Source organism: Tiliqua scincoides, chromosome 3, assembly GCF_035046505.1.
Source record: "Tiliqua scincoides isolate rTilSci1 chromosome 3, rTilSci1.hap2, whole genome shotgun sequence".
In the NCBI taxonomy this organism is placed as follows: domain Eukaryota; kingdom Metazoa; phylum Chordata; class Lepidosauria; order Squamata; family Scincidae; genus Tiliqua; species Tiliqua scincoides.
The window spans coordinates 191,198,132-191,217,832 of record NC_089823.1 but is presented as its reverse complement, the minus strand read 5'-3'; the positions used below and the strand labels follow the sequence as shown (position 1 = coordinate 191,217,832).

Sequence of the window (19,701 nt, the reverse complement as noted above, 5' to 3'; positions counted from 1 at the left end):
TTCTCCATCCTTTTTGATAGTTTGTGGGGGAGTGCTTGGGACACAGGCCACCAAAGAGGGTGGAGACCAGACTACCAACAGCCACATGCAGTCCATTACAATTCCAATTCCAATTATTGCCTGAGCTCCTAAAGGTTGGGAACCACTGAGTTAAATCTTATGACTCGTTGTACAGTGCAGTCTGCACTGCACTGTACCTAGAATTGCACAGTAAACCCTCTCCAGAATGCCTCTTTTCTTACCAGGGAACTAGCAGGTTGCACAGTAAAGCATATAGTGTTTAACTGAGCTTTTGGGGGCTATAATACATTTCATTTCTCGAGATTTGCCATCCAAGACACTCACTTGTGCCAAATTATATGGGTAGATGCACATGCAAACTTTAGAGCTTCACAGAACTCTTCTTCAGGAAATTTGACCAATTAATTATACTGTATCCATTTAAGTATCTTATATCTTTTAATCTTTGGGGCCAACATGACAGTCACATTGTACAAATAAAAGAAATTCAGAAAAAAACTGATGCAAGAAAAATATTAGCACTGATAATAAAATAAAGTACTCTTACAAAAAATGCTACAAATATAGGGAAGTATAAAACATCAATTTGATTTTCATCCACTTCTGCCCAGTATAAGGTCTACATCTTCCCCATCCAACAGATGATATATCACATAATATGAGACAAATGCATTACAGGGTATGCAACTTGTCCCTCAAAACAGCCACGGTGCCAGAAGATTGGAGGATAGCAAATGTCACGCCTATTTTTAAAAAGGGAAAGAGGGGGCACCCGGGAAACTATAGGCCGGTCAGCCTAACATCCATACCGGGTAAGATGGTGGAATGCCTCATCAAAGATAGGATCTCAAAACACATAGATGAACAGGCCTTGCTGAGGGAGAATCAACATGGCTTCTGTAAGGGTAAGTCTTGCCTCACGAACCTTATAGAATTCTTTGAAAAGGTCAACAGGCATGTGGATGCTGGAGAACCCGTGGACATTATATATCTGGACTTTCAGAAGGCGTTTGACACGGTCCCTCACCAAAGGCTACTGAAAAAACTCCACAGTCAGGGAAGTAGAGGACAGGTCCTCTCATGGATTGAGAACTGGTTGGAGGCCAGGAAGCAGAGAGTGGGATGAAAATCAAATCATCAACCTCATCTCTTGTTACCTGGTGTGCTCCCTGGGGCATTTGGTGGGCCGCTGTGAGATACAGGAAGCTGGACTAGATGGGCCTATGGCCTGATCCAGTGGGGCTGTTCTTATGTAGGGGACTGGGTCCTTTTTGTTCATTTTACAGTACTGCTTGCTTCCTGTCATGTGCTGTACAGACAGATACATTCCACAGCTTGGCTACCTGTACTACTTATTCTAGGTCAATAGGACTTTGATCTCTCACTGTGATGTTTACCTGGTCCCTGTAATAAGATACCTTTGATTTTTCCAGTGATAATAGATCTCAAGCTCTTCTAATACCAGTCACTCAGTATATTTTGTTTGGTTCTGCTGGTGGGTTGTGCTTTTGACTTTTGTCTTTTTTAGGAGAAAGAGAAAAGAAATGAATGAGAAAGAGGAAAAGTGAAAGAGGGAGGGAGAGAGGACAACTGAACATATTTATTAGAAATGAATATAAACTGCTCAAAACAATAAAGGGAACACTTAAACAACACATCCGAGATCTGAATGAACAAAATATTCCTATTAAATACTTTGTTCCTGACATAGTTGAATGTGCTGACAACAAAATCACACAACAATCATCAATGGAAATCACATTTATTAACCCATGGAGGTCTGGGTTTGGTGTCATACTCAAAATTGATGTGGAAAAACACACTACAGGCTGATCCAACTTCGATGTAATGTCCATAAAGCAAGTCAAAATGAGGCTCAGTAGTGTGTGTGGCCTCCACGTGCCTGTATGACCTCCCTACAACGCCTGGGCATGCTCCTGATGAGGTGGCGGATAGTCTCCTGAGGGATCGCCTCCCAGACCTGGACTAAAGCATCCGCCAACTCCTGGACAGTCTGTGGTGCAACGTGGCGCTGGTGGATGGAGCGAGACATGATGTCCCAGATGTGCTCAATTGGATTCAAGTCTGGGGAACGGGCGGGCCAGTCCATAGCATCAATGCCTTCATCTTGCAGGAACTGCTGACACACTCCAGCCACATGAGGTCTAGCATTGTCCTGCATTAGGAGGAACCCAGGGCCAACCGCACCAGGATATGGTCTCACAAGGGGTCTGAGGATCTCATCTCGGTACCTAATGGCAGTCAGGCTACCTCTGGCGAGCACATGAAGGGCTGTGCAGCCCCCCAAAGAAATGCCACCCCACACCATTACTGACCCACTGCCAAACCGGTCATGCTGGAGGATGTTGCAGGCAGCAGAACGTTCTCCCTGCTGTCTCCAGACTCTGTCACGTCTGTCACATGTGCTCAGTGTGAACCTGCTTTCATCTGTGAAGAGCACAGGGTGCCAGTGGCGAGGTTGCCAATCTTGGTGTTCTGTGGCAAATGCCAAACGTCCTGCAAGGTGTCGGGCTGTCAGCACAACCCCCACCTGTGGACGTCGGGCCCTCATACCACCCTCCTGGAGTCTGTTTCTGACCGTTTGAGCAGACACATGCACATTTGTGGCCTGCTGGAGGTCATTTTGCAGGGCTCTGGCAGTGCTCCTCCTGTTCCTCCTGGCACGAAGGTAGCAGTCCTGATGCTGGGTTGTTGCCCTCCTACGGCCTCCTCCACATCTCCTGGTGTACTGGCCTGTCTCCTGGTAGCGCCTCCATGCTCTGGACACTACACTGACAGACACAGCAAACCTTCTTGCCACAGCTCACATTGATGTGCCATCCTGGATGAGCTGCACTACCTGAGCCACTTGTGTGGGTTGCAGACTCCGCCTCATGCTGCCACTAGAGTGACAGCACTGCCAGCATTCAAAGGTCACCCAAACATCAGCCAGAAAGCATAGGGACTGTGAAGTGGTCTGTGGTCACCACCTGCAGAACCACTCCTTTATTGGGGGTGTCTTGTTACTTGTCCCCCTGGGGGCTGGGGATAAGAATAGGCCCTCAGTTTGGCTGTACTTGTTGTAAGAGGCGACTAAACAGCCACCGGGTAGATGGGACTCGTTAGCCTGGGAAGGCAGCTCATCTGAGAGAAGGAAAACTCTGATCCCAAACCTCCACTGCCTTGTGGCTACATCCAGTTATGGAAAAGGCTTCAGGAGTCAACCTCAAGGCAAAATCCAGAGCCAGAGTCCGAGGCAGTTCATGGCTGAATACAGTCACGTTCTGGCAACTCCTGCGATGCCGCTGGAACCAACCGTATTGGCCTCTGCCTTTCCATTGGACCATTTCAGCGACGTGGAGAGGGGGGATTTGCTGCATGGGTAACAGCCTATCCTCCATACCTACTTTACCCAGGCTTCGCGCACTGGAGAGGACACTCTGTTCCAGAACCACCATTCAGAGCATGACACCATAGTCTTCCGAGACTGAAGGATGCCAACAACTTGTTACTTGCCTATGATTTCCACCTGTTGTCTACTCCCTTTGTGCAACAGCATGTGAACTTGATTGTCAATCAGTGTGGCTTCCTAGGTGGACAGTTTGATTTCACAGAAGTGTGATTGACTTGGAGTGACATTGTGTTGTTTAAGTGGATCTGGTGTTGCATGTTAGCATTAAAAGTAGGTCTTCCCTGGGTCTCAAAAGGTTGAAGTCAATTGCTTTAGGGCCCAATCCTATGCAACTTTCTAGTACTGATGAAGCTGCAATGGAGCCCCACAGAAAGGGAACAAACATCTGTTTCTGCCTTCCCTCCATAAGATGCAGTGTACACTCCATTGGCACAGCTGCATCAGTGCTGGAAAGTTGCATAGGATTGAGCCCTTAGACCTTCACAGAGCTCATGTCCCATAAAAACCAACTTCAACTGACTGTAAGCATCCCACAGTGCACTCTATTATTAATGATAATTATAATATGAATATTAAACATATTAACATTACTTTCCCCCTCCCAAATATCTGCAATACAGTTCTCTTTCCAACTGGACTCTAACAGCCTCATAAGAAATTCTGGAGCATTCAGAACATTAGGCTCTCTCTCCATTTTTCACACAGAGAGAGAGAGAGAGAGAGAGAGAGAGAGAGAGAGAGACACGCAAAGTAAAACTGTAGTATGTGAAAAAGTAAAATGTGACACTAAGAGTACCTCACAAAGTCTCATTGCAAAACCATTCCTTCCTATTGTTCCTCCCATACATTCACTGTGTCATCCCTTCTGCTCTAAATATGATGAACAGGAATGCTGTATTGTTAAGCATCTGTTGCCTCAGAGACACTGAATGAGTAAAGAAGTTGAACTTTTCATGTATTCTTGTCTCCATCTCTCCATTCTTGTCATGCACTTCAGGGTATGAGAGAAGGGCAGAAAAAGGTAACAAAAGCAGTCATCATGCTATTGAATGCAAATACGATCAAAAAGAAATATATATATATATATATAGATTGATCAGTGGTAGCTGAAATGACATAACTATTAGGTTTCATTTGAGAATTTTCTTACCCAATCCAAACTGGTGGACACTGGGCAAATGGCCTAACAGCCCAAGCCTATACATGTCTACTCAGAAGTCCCATTATAGTCAATGGGGCTTACTTCCAGGAAAGTGTGGATATGATGGCAGCCTCAGAGCCCAAATCTATGCCTGTCTACTCAGAAGTAAGTCCCATTATAGTCAAGGGGGCTTACTCCCAGGAAAGTGTGGCTATGATGGCAGCCTCAGAGCTCAACCCTATGCCTGTCTACTCAGAAGTAAGTCCCATTATAGTCAAGGGGGCTTACTCCCAGGAAAGTGTGGCTATGATGGCAGCCTCAGAGCTCAACCCTATGCTTGTCTATTCAGAAGTAAGTCCCATTATAGTCAAGGGGGCTTACTCCCAGGAAAGTGTGGCTAGGATGGCAGTCTCAGAAGGAGGCTTACTCTCAGGAAAGTGTGGATAGGATTGTAGCCTAAGTGAGGAAAACAACACAAGTTTTGACTTCTTTACTACAAGGAGTAACAGATTGCCTTAAAAAGGCTTCTCTGCTCTTAGGAGTAGCTTTTCTTTTCTTTGCAAGGGATGATCTATGTCTTGTTTCAATGTTGTTATTGTTTCAATGTTGCCTTGAATGGTGTCCAGTGAGGACCTCAACAGTGACCTGCCCTGGGAGGCAGAGCACACCTACCTGTGCAGCAGTGCCTCAGTACGGTAGTGAGCTTGCCCCTGACAAATATGGCCGCGCTGCAGCCACCTTGCCCTTCCCAGAGATGGCCGGTGAGGGAAGGGAGGGGGAGCGGAGTGGGAAGGCTGGGCAATGAAGAGCCGCGTTACTGCTGGTTGCCAAGGTAACAGCCAATGGCGTGTGGGGATGGATGCCGGTGGGCGGGCGGTCGCCCAGGGTGGTAGGCACGGGGCGAAGCCTGGTATAGGTGACGGGGCGGAGGGAGGTTGTGGCCGATGGGGGGTGTGGGGCTGGAGGCAGCTGCTGTGAAGCTCGGAGCGCAGGTGAGCGGCGGGCGCGGTCTCTGCGGGTACCGGGAAGGGCCGAGAGGATGCTCGTGGGACGGCTGTGGGGAGGGTGCGCAGCCTTGGCAAGGCGGGGTCCTGGCTGTGCCCCCCCCCCCCGCAGCTGTACTGACAGGCCTCGTTAGTGGGCGTGACTTCGGGATGCTGGAGGGACCTGGCGGAGCTGTCAGAGGAGACGTCGAGGAGAGGCGTGGGGGCTGGAGGGCCGTGTGAGTAACCCGCTTTGCGAATGGGGGGCGTCTTGGGGCCCCACGGCTGACCCACTCTTAGGGCAGCAGGAGCAGCCGCCCCCTCGTGGAAGGCTGTGTGGTGTGAAGCAGAGGAGGTGAGCATGCCCACTTCATAGCTGCCTTTCAGGGACGTGTGGGGTGGGGAGGCAGGTGAGGGTAGAGCCTCCCCACCAGAGTCTTTTGAAAAGGGCCACCGCTGTGTGAGGCGCCCAAGCACCCACAAGCACCCAGGTGAGGCCGGGGAGGGCAGAGCCTCCCCACCAGAGTCCTTTGAAAATCGCCGCTGCCGTGTGAGGTGCTTGGGCGCCTCACACAGTGGTGGCCCTTTTCAAAAGACTCCGGCGGGGAGGCTCTGCCCTCCCCTGCCTCCCCACCCACCAAATGTCCCACACTCTGCGCATAAGTTGTGAGTGCTTGGGCGCCTCACGCAGTGGCAGTACTTTTCAAAGGACTCTGGGCCTCCCCGCCCACCACATACCCCACACTCTGCACATAAGTTGTGCTTGGGCACCTCGCATGGCGGTGGTGCTTTTCCAAGGAAGGTGTGGAGGCTCTGCCCTCACCTGCCTCCACATCCACCACACATCCACCACACATCCTTGCTTCCTTTATGTGTATGGAATCATGGCAGGTGTCTCTTCCTTCTCTTCTGAGGTGACCTGATGGTTCTGTCAAAGCCTGCTGGTGACACAATGGGTGGGACTCTCCTCACAGCTTGAGGTGCTGCTCCAGGCATGGTTTGCTGCTGTTGAGCTGCTGCAGATGCTTTGCTCCAGTAGTCTATTGTAATTGTTTCCAGGGAAGCAACAGTCATTGTATGGTCCTTCATCCGGTAGGCATCTCTAATCTCTCTTGCACACTCTCTCCTCCAAGGTAGCATTCCATCCAGCATTTTCCATTAACTACAAGATTGTCAATTCTGCCTTGTTCTTTGCATAGAAAAGACTAGCCCCTGTATTTGATGATGACTTTTCTCTAGTGTGATTTGATTGAAGATCTTGGCCATTTGTGGTGAAAGAGAAAAACTGCATCTTGTAGAGGCTGCATCCTGACGTTAGTGCACTTTGTACCTTATAGCTTCATCCATTGCATAGTGGGTTACATACTCTGTGACATGAGCCTGAGGCTATCTTCAAAATGTGGGTTCTGATCATGGTCACTGTGCTAATGATTTTCCCCTCTGTTTTCGGTTAATAAATATAGAGGTTTTATAAATGAACACTCCTGTTTGTCACTGCATATTGATGTGCTTTCTGTCATTTGTAGACTTTGAACAGTCATCTCCTTGAGATCCTGTTTGTTTATTCCTCCAGAACATGTGTCTCCAGCCAATGTTTTAGTTTAACACATTATTGTTCTAAGCAATTAAGGACCCAACCCTGTCCACCTTTCCAGCACCAATGTAGCCACAATGCAGCCCTGAGACAAGGCAACAAACATTCTTTTACCTCTATGACTGTCCCACCACCATAGGATGCAGCACATTCCCCATTGGCATGGCTGCACCAGCGCTGGAAAGTTAGATAGGATTTGGCCCTAAATGGGCTTATGTGTGTTTGTCAAAGACTTTGCTTTAAAAAAGTGATGCTAATCTGTGTGGATAACATTGCTGCATTTTACTAGGAAGTACAGAAAGTAATGCCTACATATGTATTCTTTTTCTTTTGCCTTTCTCATCACCAGCCCAAGGAGGCTTACAACAACAGAAACATACAGTGATAATGTACAAAATAATAAAACTCACAAAATATAAAAACAAAAAACCTGAAACAAATAATTAGGCAGTACAGCAGAAAATAAAAGTCCATTAACCAGGTTAAAATAACCCACAACAGCAGTAAAATAAGAACATAAAAAGAACTCCTCTAGTTTGGCCCAAGGATTCATTTAGCCTGCAATCCTATATGCAATGGGACTTACTTTTCAGTAGACACACATAGGATTGTGTTTGTAGTCAAGCATCCTGTTTTGCTCCACTGACCTGTGAGATGTTTCTTGTAGGGAAGCCTACAAGCAGTGCACAAAAACCAATGGCCTGCCACCCACATCCTGTCATCCACATATGCCTTTGAACCTGGAGCTTCTGTTTAGTTATTGTGACTAATAACTGTTGATAAATCTGAAAATCGAGCAGCCATCACCACTTCTTGTGGCAAAGGATGTTTATCTTTTTTGTTATGTAAATAGATACTTTCTTTTGTCTGTTCTGAACTCTGTGCAAGCCAATTTAATTGGGTGACCCTGAATTCTGCTGTTATAAGAGAGGATGAGGAGGTTTGCTTTTGCCACACCAAGCATAATTTTGTAAACCTCTATAGTCATCTCATTCACTAAATTTAAAAGCCTCAAATGCTTTAGCTTTTCCTCATAGGAAAGGTGGCTCGTTAACGTTTTGGTCATCTTTTTCCCACCAGTGAATATATTGTTTTTTCTCAATTTAATCTTGAATGTAACCAACAGTGTGATTTTATCCCCAGCTTATGCCCTTTGGGAACAGTAAACACTACCACATTTTGCAGTGTCACTGTAGTCAATTTATATAAGGGTTATACCAGCAGCGTGTACTACTAATATGGCTTTCATCCTGGTTGAACACTGCCAGAGCATGCAGCAAATCTAGAGGGAATTACTGATATGGCAGGGAGAAGTGGCTTTTTTGAGATCTTCTATTTGCTCAAAGGTCGGTTTTGCCCCCAGTGATGGTATAACATTACACCAGCAAAAATGTTTCTGTAAATAAAAACACTCCTCCTGGAAAATCGGACAACTGTTTCTTTCCCTTTGTCACCACAACCAGGTTGAAATATAAAATTCCAGCTAACCCAGGAGTCAGTTACAGAACAGAACCAGGAATATAGAAGGCACAGCAGGGGAAAACAGATCGAGATGTGAGGCATGGGGTTTCATCACTTGGACCCCATTACTAGAGAACCATTAGTATACAAGCCAAGTATACTTGTATTACAAGGGGGTGATTTGGTGAAAGATCTCTCTGCAAAAGTGAATCACTTGGTAGAAATATCGCATGCCAAGAGTGAAGAAAGAAGGTCAGATGAATATCTATAAGGGTTCTGAGCAAAAAGTGTTGTTATACTACAGGTCTTCAAATACGAACACCCACCAGATGTCTCTGCTGTACTGCCACAATAGGGGCTGAAAGCACATGGAACACGTAACTGAGGATTCCCAATGTTCCCCAGGAACCAATGTTCCCCAGGAAAGAGCAGAAAATATATCAAAATATGACTCCCAAACATCCTTCATCCCCCTCTTCCTAAAGTATGTATGACACTCAAACACCCATGACCGCAGATTGTTCAACCTACAATATGAAGAAACTGTGCGATTGCTTAACAGCCCACATATATCCAATACACTGTAGCAGTGTCTCCCACACAGGGTAGGTATGCACTGTACAGTTAGAAGAGGAGTAGTAGACTGTTGGCAACAAAGCCCCCAGCCCAAGTTGGCTCCCATCATACTCTGTGGGAGGCTGTGGGGAATATAACCACCATCAGTGGTGAATACTGAGCAAATTCTTATTTTTACTTATTGGTACTGCTGGCCAAATATTCATTACTCATTCTTCCTTGCAGAATCAGAGCCAGGGCACATGGAACAAACAGAAATTGCAGACAATATATCAATACAACTCTCCCCATATTGGATGGGTGAGTATTGTCTCAGTGACAGCATTATCTCCCTCCAGCAAATGAATGTTCAAGTCTTGCACTGGGAGACTACCAATGAAAAGTGGGGCTGGAGCATTCAAAATGGAAGAGCACCTAGTTGGCAACACTCTTTCTCAAACTTGCACTTGCCAACTCCAAAAAAATACCCAGTTACTGTTACAGTTTCTGTCTGTTGCAACTGTTAGCCATTACTCTCCACAAGCAGCCTAGCAGCCATTCAAGACTCATAGAGCCAGGGATATTTGGACAGTGCAATGCAGACCACAAGCAGCTCCTACAGCAATAGTGGCAACAGTGATGAGTCGGAAACCAACCGAGATTGCCACCTTTTCTCTCTCTGTGTTCCTGTGCCCCTTGGAAGCGTGTGGCACACAGGGTTTGAATAGGTGCAACAGTACCCAGTATAGGGATGCAGTGATGGTGACAGCTACATCTGTTACTCTGCAGTCTATCATGCAGCTTTATATTGTCATACAGGGACTGTATGTGAACAAAAGGTTGGAAACCCCATTTCTTTCTGAAGCTATCAGAACTGCAACTGATGCTGTCTAATAAAAACTATGACTGTTTTAGTTGTGTCTCTGTTCTTATGATGATTAACAGGTAGGGAATGCCACACCATCACCACCTTATTGTTACTCACCTTCAATGTCTTCATTTTGGGACACACCAATGGGAAATAGGGTGGTAATTAGTTGTCTGCTATGATACTCCGTCAGGATTGAGAGCTTATATTGTTTCTTTGCCCTAGCCACAGGAACACAAGCTCAGGGTAAGGGTGCAGTCTCAACTGCTCAATGTCCTTCTGACTTTCCTGGTGGTCTGATAAGCCAAATTGTCCCATCCTCCTGCATCCTTCTTCCCTTTCTCCTGCATATCAACTAAATGAATATAGGGAAGGCGTACAAGATAGATAGGGTGAAAGGTGTTGGAAAAATGACAGGCATCATGAAAAGTGAAGGCGTTAGAAGACTATTATCTTCTAACAGTCTAACAGTTATCTTCTAACTGAATGATCCATATACTAGTCATTCTAGCTATCTCACTGTTCTTTCTTAGATGTGAGAGTATGTGGTGTTTTTCCTTTTTCATGGGAGCCCGTGGCCTGGTATTGAACTGAGAACCCCGTTTATGCTGAACCTTTGCTGTTGCACATAAGACCCTTTCATAACTGGGATAAATGGCTAGGATACTTCAAATATATGTAGGGGAGTGAGAAGGAAGTATGCTATGGCCTAGGGACCTTAGATATGATGAAGATTGCCACAATACACCCTTTTTCTGACTCTGTGGCTGTATGAGTGGGGCTTTTGGGAGTGTTTTGATTTTTCATTTACATTTTTCAGGGTTGGGCTTCACACATATTCCTGTTTCCTATAGCTTTCCTCTTCCTCATAGTATTACCTAATGTGTATGCTTGTTGTAGTAGTGTGCATTCTTCATTGTCCAATGGCTTCTCTACGCTTCTACTTGAAAGATGAACAGAGAACAAAACACAGCTGTTGTGTGCAGTGTTCTAAGCATCTGTGAATAATTCTTGGTCTCATACTCCTCACTTGAGGGTGTATTGGTTTTCATTTGGTTATTGTGATTGGGATTGCAGTTCTTTCCTAATATGGGGCTCTTCCCCTAATATTGGGGCTCAATCCTAACCAGCTTTCCAGCACTTACCTAGCTGCATGCAGACCCAAAGTAAGGTCAAGGTAAAGGCAAATATACCTTTATCTTGAGGAGGCCTTCTTGACTGCCTCCCCACTACAGGATACAGTGCATGCCACATTGGCACAGCTAGGTCTGTGCTGGAAAGTTGGTTAGGACTGTGCCCTTGGCTTCCCAGCAGGAGGATTGTTTACAGACAAACATTGTGTGTGGGAGGGTGTGTATAATAACTTTGGTGACATAATCTTGCCACACATTGATTGGTATCTTCCCTGCAAAGGTTATCTGGGAAAGCTGTTGGTATTCAGAAGTGGCCCATTCATGAGGCTGATTGAGAACAGTTGCCTTGGGCCTTGGAATTGGTATGGGGCATCCGCCTTTGTCCTATCACTTGCCTCCATTGCGACTGTTCCTACTCCCATTCCTTGGATTAGAAAAGGAAGAGGGAGAGGAAGTGTGGAGGGGGGAGAGTAGTGAGCGAGAGCATCCACCTTTCTCCACCCTCTCCACATTTTCTCTTCTGCTCTGTTCACCTCTTCCTTTCCAATCCAGAGAATGGAGGGAGCAGAGGCTGACATATTGCCAGGTTTGGGGGGGGGGGGCATTTGCATACCTCCTCAGGTGCTAGGAGGTTTTGACCCAGCCTTGTCGTGGTATTCATGCTTGGCACATGAAGGATACTATCAGGAAGCGATTCAAGCAACACAACTATTGCCTATGCATATATCCATGTTTGCTATACTAAGAGCCACCACTAAGGAAAATGCTGTTTGTTTCCTCTATGTGGGTCTCTAAGGCAATCAGCAGCAAATTAAAAGAAGAAATGGGGATGAAGGGTAATGCTATTGTCTTGTCATCCTTCTCCCAGTCTTTGAAACCAATGCTTTGCTCTTATCCTGTCATCCTGGTTACACGTGCTGTCAACACTTTGACAAATGTATAATTACTTGTCCTCCAGGACAGGACAGAGTATAGATTCAGTCAGTGAATTTTCTATATAGCTAGGGCTGGTCCATCCATGAGATAAACTGAAGTGGTTGCCTCAGGCAAAAGGCCATTGGGGAGGGGCACCCATCTCTGCCTACTTACTTCCAGTGCTCCTCTTCCTCCTTCCACTCCCTGGATTGGAAAAGGGTCCAGAAGAATAGAAACCATTGAGGAGGAGAGTGCTGAACTGCAACATTCGAGAGTGGGAGGAGTGGTGGCTGGCACATCTTTGAGTAATGAGGCCAGCATTAAGCTGAATGTACAGCATGTAGTACAGTGGCTAAAGAGGCAATCCTATACTCACTTATTTGTAAGTAAACATTGAACATAATGAGATTTACTTCTGAGTAGCCGTTCATAGAACTGTGCTGTAGGAGACCAAGCTATAAATCTCAACCCCTTTTCAGCCTCAGATCCCCAGCTGAAATATGAAAATAATGCCTATTTTCCTTACAAGGATTATACCGGAAGAATTAATGTGAAGCACTTTGTACACCCAGAAAGCACTACACAAATGCTAAGGGCCCAGTCTTATCCAACTTTTAAGCACCAATGCATCCACAGTGCAGCCCCGAGGTAAAAGAACAACTATTCCCTTACCTTGAGGAGGACTCTGTGACTGCCTTCCCACCACAGGATGCAGCACATGCCCCGATGGCACAGCTGCTTCAGTGCTGAAAGGTTGTATAGGATTGGGCCCAAAGTCTTATTCCTTATTGTTAATAGCTGTCAAGTGTCTGTGCATAAAAGCAATAATATTTACGTGTACGTAGGCTTATGTAATACAAAAGGACCTGGCCATTCTGCAGTTGTACCAATCCCTCACTGGCAGTAAGGAAGGAAAAAGCAGGCTTCAACCTGTCTGAACAAGCCAATGGGATGGGAACCAGCTATGCCACATGGGTGCTGAACATAAATATTTCATGGAGATTGAGCCCTTTGTTCTTAAGCTACATTTGAATCTAGCCTAGTGAAATAAAGCCAGCAAGCAATAGCAACCTGAGCCATAAGTCTTGTATTTCCTGAGGCTGGAATAGATATGCTTGTCTGGTGGAGGCAGGAAATTGCTACGTGTATCACTGGCATGGGGAAATAGGACAGACATCTACAATGTACTTAAATACCAGGCCAGCCCTGAGAGACTCGGGTAAGCTACTCTGGCATTTGTCCCTGTGCATCCATACCTGCTGGAAAAATCCTGTAAGAGATCGCAAAGACTTACTTTGGGGTTTTGCTTCTGTACTATTGGATATTTTTTTCAACAGATTGTGGGTGAGAGGAGGCTCTCTACTATTCCCAGGCAATACGCCAGTACAAACAGCAAGACAGCCTGTGAGCCAGTACCCTATAACAGAAAGCTATGCAGTTTGCTCAACCCATCTTTTTTTCAATGGATGGTTAGAATTTAGGAGATACCATACTGAGAAAGATGAATTGAAGCAGTGGTGCTATTTAGGGCACACACTGCAGGCTGAAATTTGTTCATGGAAAAGAGATTATGTAAGTATTGTTAGAGCCTTCTTAAGTCTTGGTTACACATATAATCAATATCTAAACCTATTCCTCAATTTTATTTCTTTGTTGGTCCAACAGCACAATCCTATGAGCATTTAGTATGCCTTCTGTGTCCATTGGGACTTACTCCTAGTAAGTGTTTTTAGGCTTGAAGCCTAATTATTACTAGAAGAACTCTGCTGGATCAGACCAAAAGTCCATTGGGCTTAAGCTCCCTGACCAGAAGAACCTTCAGCTCCTTTAGCACAATCAGGAATAGGGTGAATGGGAGGAAACCTATTCATAGTTATTCAATCATCCAAATCTGTTTTCATTTCATGTGTGGATCTTCTGTTACGGGTAGCCCCGTTACCCTTCCCTGATATGGAGTTTAGTCAAGTTTGCTCTGGCTTGGATTAGTCTATATTTATAGGCTAATTAGATATTCTTAGTTATTTGTATTCCAATGGAATTTCCATTTACTGCACATGTATGCCTGTATCCTTTTATAACTAAGCATAAGTATGTGCACTTGAAAGAAACACATATGCCTCCTCTGTTTACCCTACCTGCATCCCCTTCCCCCCTTCTGTTACCTCCCTTCTGTCACTACTTAAGTCTCTTCGGGCATCAGCATCTGCCTTTTTACTCTGTGTAAAGCACCATGCACATTGATGGTAGGTACTATATAAAAAATAATGATCCTGTGTTGTAGACAGTATGATTTCATAGTTTCATTGTGCACTGGATCACATACCTCAAACTCAGAGATGTAGTGTGGTAAGCATAGCTGTCCTGCTCCTCTATCCCTGCCCCAATCTTTCAACTGCTACTCCCCTTCCCCAAACCTGTCTTATGCTGCTCTCATACCCCTGCATCCTTCCTTGCAGCTGCTGTCCTGCCTTCCCAAAAGCTGGCACCATGACCCTGACCAAGGGCTCCTTCACCTACTCCAGTGGGGAGGAATACCGTGGGGAGTGGAAGGAAGGTGAGTGGGGATGAAACATGGTGAGGGCCCCTCTGTCAGCCTTGCTGGAGGGGCCCATGTTTGCTCTTGCATGTAGTCTGCTGCCCCTAGAGTCTTATGTGGCAAGAACAATGCTGCTTCTCAGTAATAATGTCTGCTGTATGATACCAGCATGTCCCCAATCTTGCAAGCCATAGGCTTGCACAGCTTTTTGGGAAGGGCTAGAAACTCCTGCTTCAAAGCCTGTGTCAGCCCTGACTTGAGTGTGTCTTTTCTACCATTGTGTGTTCTGCTTCTTCCTCTGCAACAGCCCATCTTGCCTTTGGTGAAGAAAGTGGTCCTACAAGGGTGCGATCCAAGGTTAGGCAGCGGTTTTGCCCTTCCACTGCACCATTATGCAAGGCAGGTTTGTCATCACTAGTCTTGCAAGCAGGCTTTCTCTGAAGACAGTACTCCTCTCCTAAGCAGAGGGTGCTCCCTGCACTTAATCTCCAGTCAGGAGACGGAGAGGCAAACAGCCCTCTTCCTGACCCCTTTATCCAATTAGTAGTCTTCCCTGTGTGTGCAGTGTCCTTGGGTGCATGCATTTGATACACCAGTGTCAGAGACCCTTCACTGGTTGCACAATGAAGCCTAGCAATCTAGTTGTATATCTTGGGGCCCTCAAAGTTCTTTAGAAAAGTTACTTTGCCTTCACAGTGAGTCTCTGTGTGACTATATAATGAAGCCCAGTGTGCTTTGCCAGGGAATGGGTGAAGGGAGCAAAAGCAATCTTACTCTGCAGGTCAGATTCCTTGAAATTAAAGTGTCATCATGGATTTTGTGGATCTGAAGCTCACAGGGCATTGTGGTCCCCTTTCTGATACACAAGCAATACTGCTTGTTTTCTCTAATTAGGGCGCCGGCATGGTGTTGGGCAGTTGACATTTGCTGATGGCAGCGTTTACCTGGGACACTTTGAGAATGGTCTCTTCAATGGCTGTGGGGTGCTCACTTTTGCAGATGGCTCCAGGTGGGTACAGGGCTGTGGGCACACACCAGCACCATTCTAAACTAGTGCACAGCATGCGAGAGTGCACATATACTGCCTAAACAGCCCCTGAAAGATAACATTTAATGATACCCTGCAGTGCAGGCTGCCTCTGCTGGTTAATTGAGTTTGGCAAATGCCTATGCATTGCTGTCCCCAAGCATGAGGAAGATCTTTTTGTATGTGAGCATGCCTATGTGATCTCCCACTCAGAGCCATAAACAAGCTATTCTTGATGTTTTTTGTTATACCTCTCTATAGCCACTGGGACTACTGCAGAGCCATGTCTAATGACCCTCCAGTAATCCCTGTTGTCTCCTGTTCAGGACGGTGCATTCATCCTGGTGTTCTCAAAGCCTTAGAGATTCTGGTTGTAGATCCTAGGGTGGGGACAACAGTACTCCATCCTGACACAATCCTATTGTTTGGTGCAGATACGAAGGGGAGTTTGTACAAGGCAAGTTCAATGGTGTTGGAGTCTTCACACGATATGACAACATGATCTTTGAGGGAGAATTCAAGGGTGGCCGTGTTGATGGCTTTGGTGAGTGTTGAGCATTCCACACATATGAGTGCAGCGAAAGGGTACACTTGTCTTCTAAGACCAGCTCTATTTCAGGAGCACTACTGCAGTGTGGAATGGGCACAGAGGAGGACTGGGAAAACACCATCCTCCCAGGTACAACATTCTTTTCTCTGCCTCTTCCCTGTTAACATAGTCCTCTGTTTCCACCAGTGCCCCTCGGTTTCAATTTTGCAATTTTCAACTTTCCAAATCTCCATGTTACTTTAGTTCAATCCTTGTGAAGCTGTCCCACTGTGTTGGGTGTCTGAGTCCTATAGCGCTGCTAAACAACTATGTTTTCCTTTCTCCCACAGGGCTTCTGACTTTCCCTGATGGCTCCCATGGGATCCCTCGTAATGAAGGCTTCTTTGAGAACAACAAACTCTTGCGGCAAGAGAAGTGCCAGTCAGTGGTCCAGCGTGCACAGAGCGCCTCCAAGTTGGCACATGGCCTCACAGCATGATGGGTGCAAGCTCTAAAGCACCCTACCCCAGGACTCTCCCATGAAACCACAGCCTAAGCCACAGGTTGGCAGGAGCGTGGAGTGCAGGAATCGCAGAGAAAATACAATGTCTAGAAGACAAACAATCCCCATCCAAACCTGAACAGTTGGAGAGCCTGCCTGGATGACATCCTTAAACAGCTTGGCCCCCATAATGCAAATTGATGCCAAACCTCATTATAGAACCACTGTCCCAGGCAGAAGTGAGATAGTTGCATTTTCTGTTTTGGGAGCATTCTGCCCTATAGTTCTCTTTGCCTGTCTGGGCCTCATGAAACAGGAAGGCAGTGAGACTTCCTTTCAGTACAAGGAAAAATGAAAAATTGATTTATAGAGCAGACTTCTGGACCTTCTGAATGTGCCTTTTCCCAATCTTGCAGATCAGCAAAGGGAGAGAGGCCTGGGCTGCAACGTCTGCCATCCTTATTGTCTATATCTATGTGTGAGACTTCCAAGTAGATCTGGGCCTCTTTCCACTCTTTGTTCTAGCTTCCTTGTGGTTTATCCATTTCATTTGGGCCACTCTCACTGTGAGAATTTGGGCTGCTTCTTGGGTGGAGGTCAGTATTTTGAAGCTGTCCTCTGAAACATAGGATCTACACTATTTGACCCAGAGGATCTAGGAAGCAGGGATCCATTTTGCCTCCAGAGCTGTCGCATGGCATCCATGTTCCACCATGCCACATGCACAGAGCTTTGTGTATTGTTTGCTTGAAAATGAAGTCTGTATCAAGAGAAATTTATGCAAACTAATCAAATGTGCATATTGTTGCTTGTTTTGCATAATTTGTTGTTGATAGTCTTGGGGAAAAATCATGAGCTTTTCAGAACACTGAAGCCTTATGCCGTAATCACTATAAATGCTATGCAGTTTCCCACTTCGGCTTCTGAGATTTTACCAGACATTATCTTTCATGACTACCCTTGCAGTTTTAACAGCTAGATATCTGCTTTCAAAAGAAAGAAAAGCTGAGACTCTCATGATGTTGATACCTGCACCCAATATTGAATGTTGACATGTAGTCACAGAATTATACTATACACACAGCCCTGTACATATCCAAAATGTGTGGTTTCCATCCCCGTTTCACCCACTAGGACCAAAGAGGTGGTTGTTCCTAGCTATAGTCATGCCTTTAAAAGCATTTTGGTAGGTGACTGGGTGATTATCGGAGCCTACTGTAACAGCTTACAAAAACTAGCAGTATGGAAAAGGCAAGATATCCCAAAAACATTAGTACAAGTTAAGCTGGAGCACTGATGTGGAAGGAAAAACAAGCTTTTGGCAGGATCCTTACTATAGATAAAGGCTGAATGGAAATGCAGGCCTGGAATAGGAGAAGGGGAAACTTGTGGCTGTATAGGAAGGAAGACTGAGGGACAACCTACATGTTATCATCAGAGATGTATTTAAGACAGGAAACACCTCTTTTAACAAAAAGCAGCTGCAAGGGCCTCATTTCAGATTGGGACTATGGTGTTTAGGAAACAAGATTAAGTCTTTCCCCTGTACTGTTTTCCCAGTGAAAATTGCTGCATCAAAGCTACTTGCCCCTGAAGTGACTAGTTATTGTAAATCTTGGGCTGACAGCCTGCAGTGGGAAAACGGTGCAGGGGATATCCTTAACTCCACTGTCCCAACGTCATGGTCCCAACCTGGAGTGGGGCTGTCATTGTTAAAAGACAATTCTCCACTCTTAAGCATGTCTCTGAATAAAACAAGTATCATAAATAAAGTGTAGTGTGATCCTGAAAGTACAGGAATAGGGATAAGGTTGAGTTAGAATTGATGGTCATTAAAGAGTCACTGTGTTTCTGTCCAACCACTTTGTGTTTCTGTACATTAAAATCAAACATGGGATTGTTTTGAGACTGGGGGGTGTTCTTAGCCAAGCATTGACCCGCATGGTATGTATCCATAAGTGCCATGCTGGAGCCTGCGTGACCAGCTCTCCTCCGCATTGAATGTCTGCGTGTCAATGCCACCCTCGTGCCTTTGTGTCTCTGCCCATGTAAGGGCCTTGGCCAAATAAAAAGAGTTGCTGAATCCCTGCCTCCAAGTCTTTTTTTTTCTCATTGGACAAAGGTAACAGCAGTAAGAGGAAAATGTGCTCACCATCTGATAGTGAAAAAAGTGTCAGTCTGGCTACGCAACTAGTGAAATATTACATAAGATATCATTGTTGGGGAAAAAATGTAAGTAACATGTTTATAAGTATAGAATACCAACTTTAAAATAGCTGCCTGCCACTCTTTAAATGTCTCATATCCCAATCCTAACATGTGATTTACAGCACAGGACAGTATCCTGCTGCCATTAATTGGCTAACAATGAGTGCACCATCAGTGACTATTTTTGAGCCACTGCCCCAAATAGGCATCAGCATCAGCAGCACACTGCCATGGCTGACAACCTGTTCTAGTACAAGTATGTCAGCACCAGGGGGAGAGGTGGATAATGGATGGAGAGGGGGAGGAATGGGCAGTGCTGAGGAGGAGCTGGGGGAAGGGATGGGTCCAGTGACAGTCGTGCATGCCAAATCTTGTCCCGGTTTCAAAACCACCCAACCCCTTTTCCCTCCTTGAACATACACCACCATACCAGGTGGTAAATATCCATGGAGACTCATAGGCAACCTAAGGGCTTACCTGGAGGGCCCAATCCTATCCCCCACCATGTGATAGCATTCATCCACTTCAAAAAGGCATGTGTTGCATGCTATGATGGGGGGGCGGAACCTGAAGGCAAACAGGATGTAAGTAAAACCATTTACTTACGTCCCATACACTGTTTGCAGTTGCTGGGCCTTTTGCAATAGCAGGCCACTCCACTGTCGCAAATGGGGGAGAAGATGGACCGTCAGTCTACCTGCAATGTGTGTTATATATTCTAAAAAAGGAAAACCTCTTTGTCCAGCTTTCTCTAAACAATAATACTTAGCGTATAATACATCCTTGCATTTCAGAGCATTTTCATGTATTATCTTA

At 45.7% G+C, this 19,701-nt stretch overlaps 1 protein-coding gene across 5 annotated transcripts; it reads left to right on the top strand.

Annotated features, from left to right (window-relative positions):
* The first annotated feature begins 5,478 nt into the window (after nucleotides 1-5,478).
* On the top strand, nucleotides 5,479-18,752 carry MORN4 (MORN repeat containing 4). Of its 5 annotated transcripts, none has more exons than XM_066620628.1 (7): nucleotides 5,529-5,566; nucleotides 9,414-9,488; nucleotides 14,540-14,637; nucleotides 14,927-15,022; nucleotides 15,514-15,628; nucleotides 16,081-16,190; nucleotides 16,526-18,752. In XM_066620628.1, exons 3-7 carry the CDS (start codon nucleotides 14,571-14,573, stop codon nucleotides 16,672-16,674), a joined length of 537 nt encoding a protein of 178 aa, XP_066476725.1. In that variant the 5' UTR covers nucleotides 5,529-5,566; nucleotides 9,414-9,488; nucleotides 14,540-14,570; the 3' UTR covers nucleotides 16,675-18,752. The 5 variants fall into 5 exon arrangements, with proteins under 5 accessions (XP_066476724.1, XP_066476725.1, XP_066476721.1 ...); XM_066620624.1 differs by lacking the exon at nucleotides 5,529-5,566 and adding an exon at nucleotides 5,624-5,796; XM_066620627.1 differs by lacking the exon at nucleotides 9,414-9,488 and having other exon boundaries at nucleotides 5,479-5,566.
* Nucleotides 18,753-19,701: the final 949 nt, after the last annotated feature.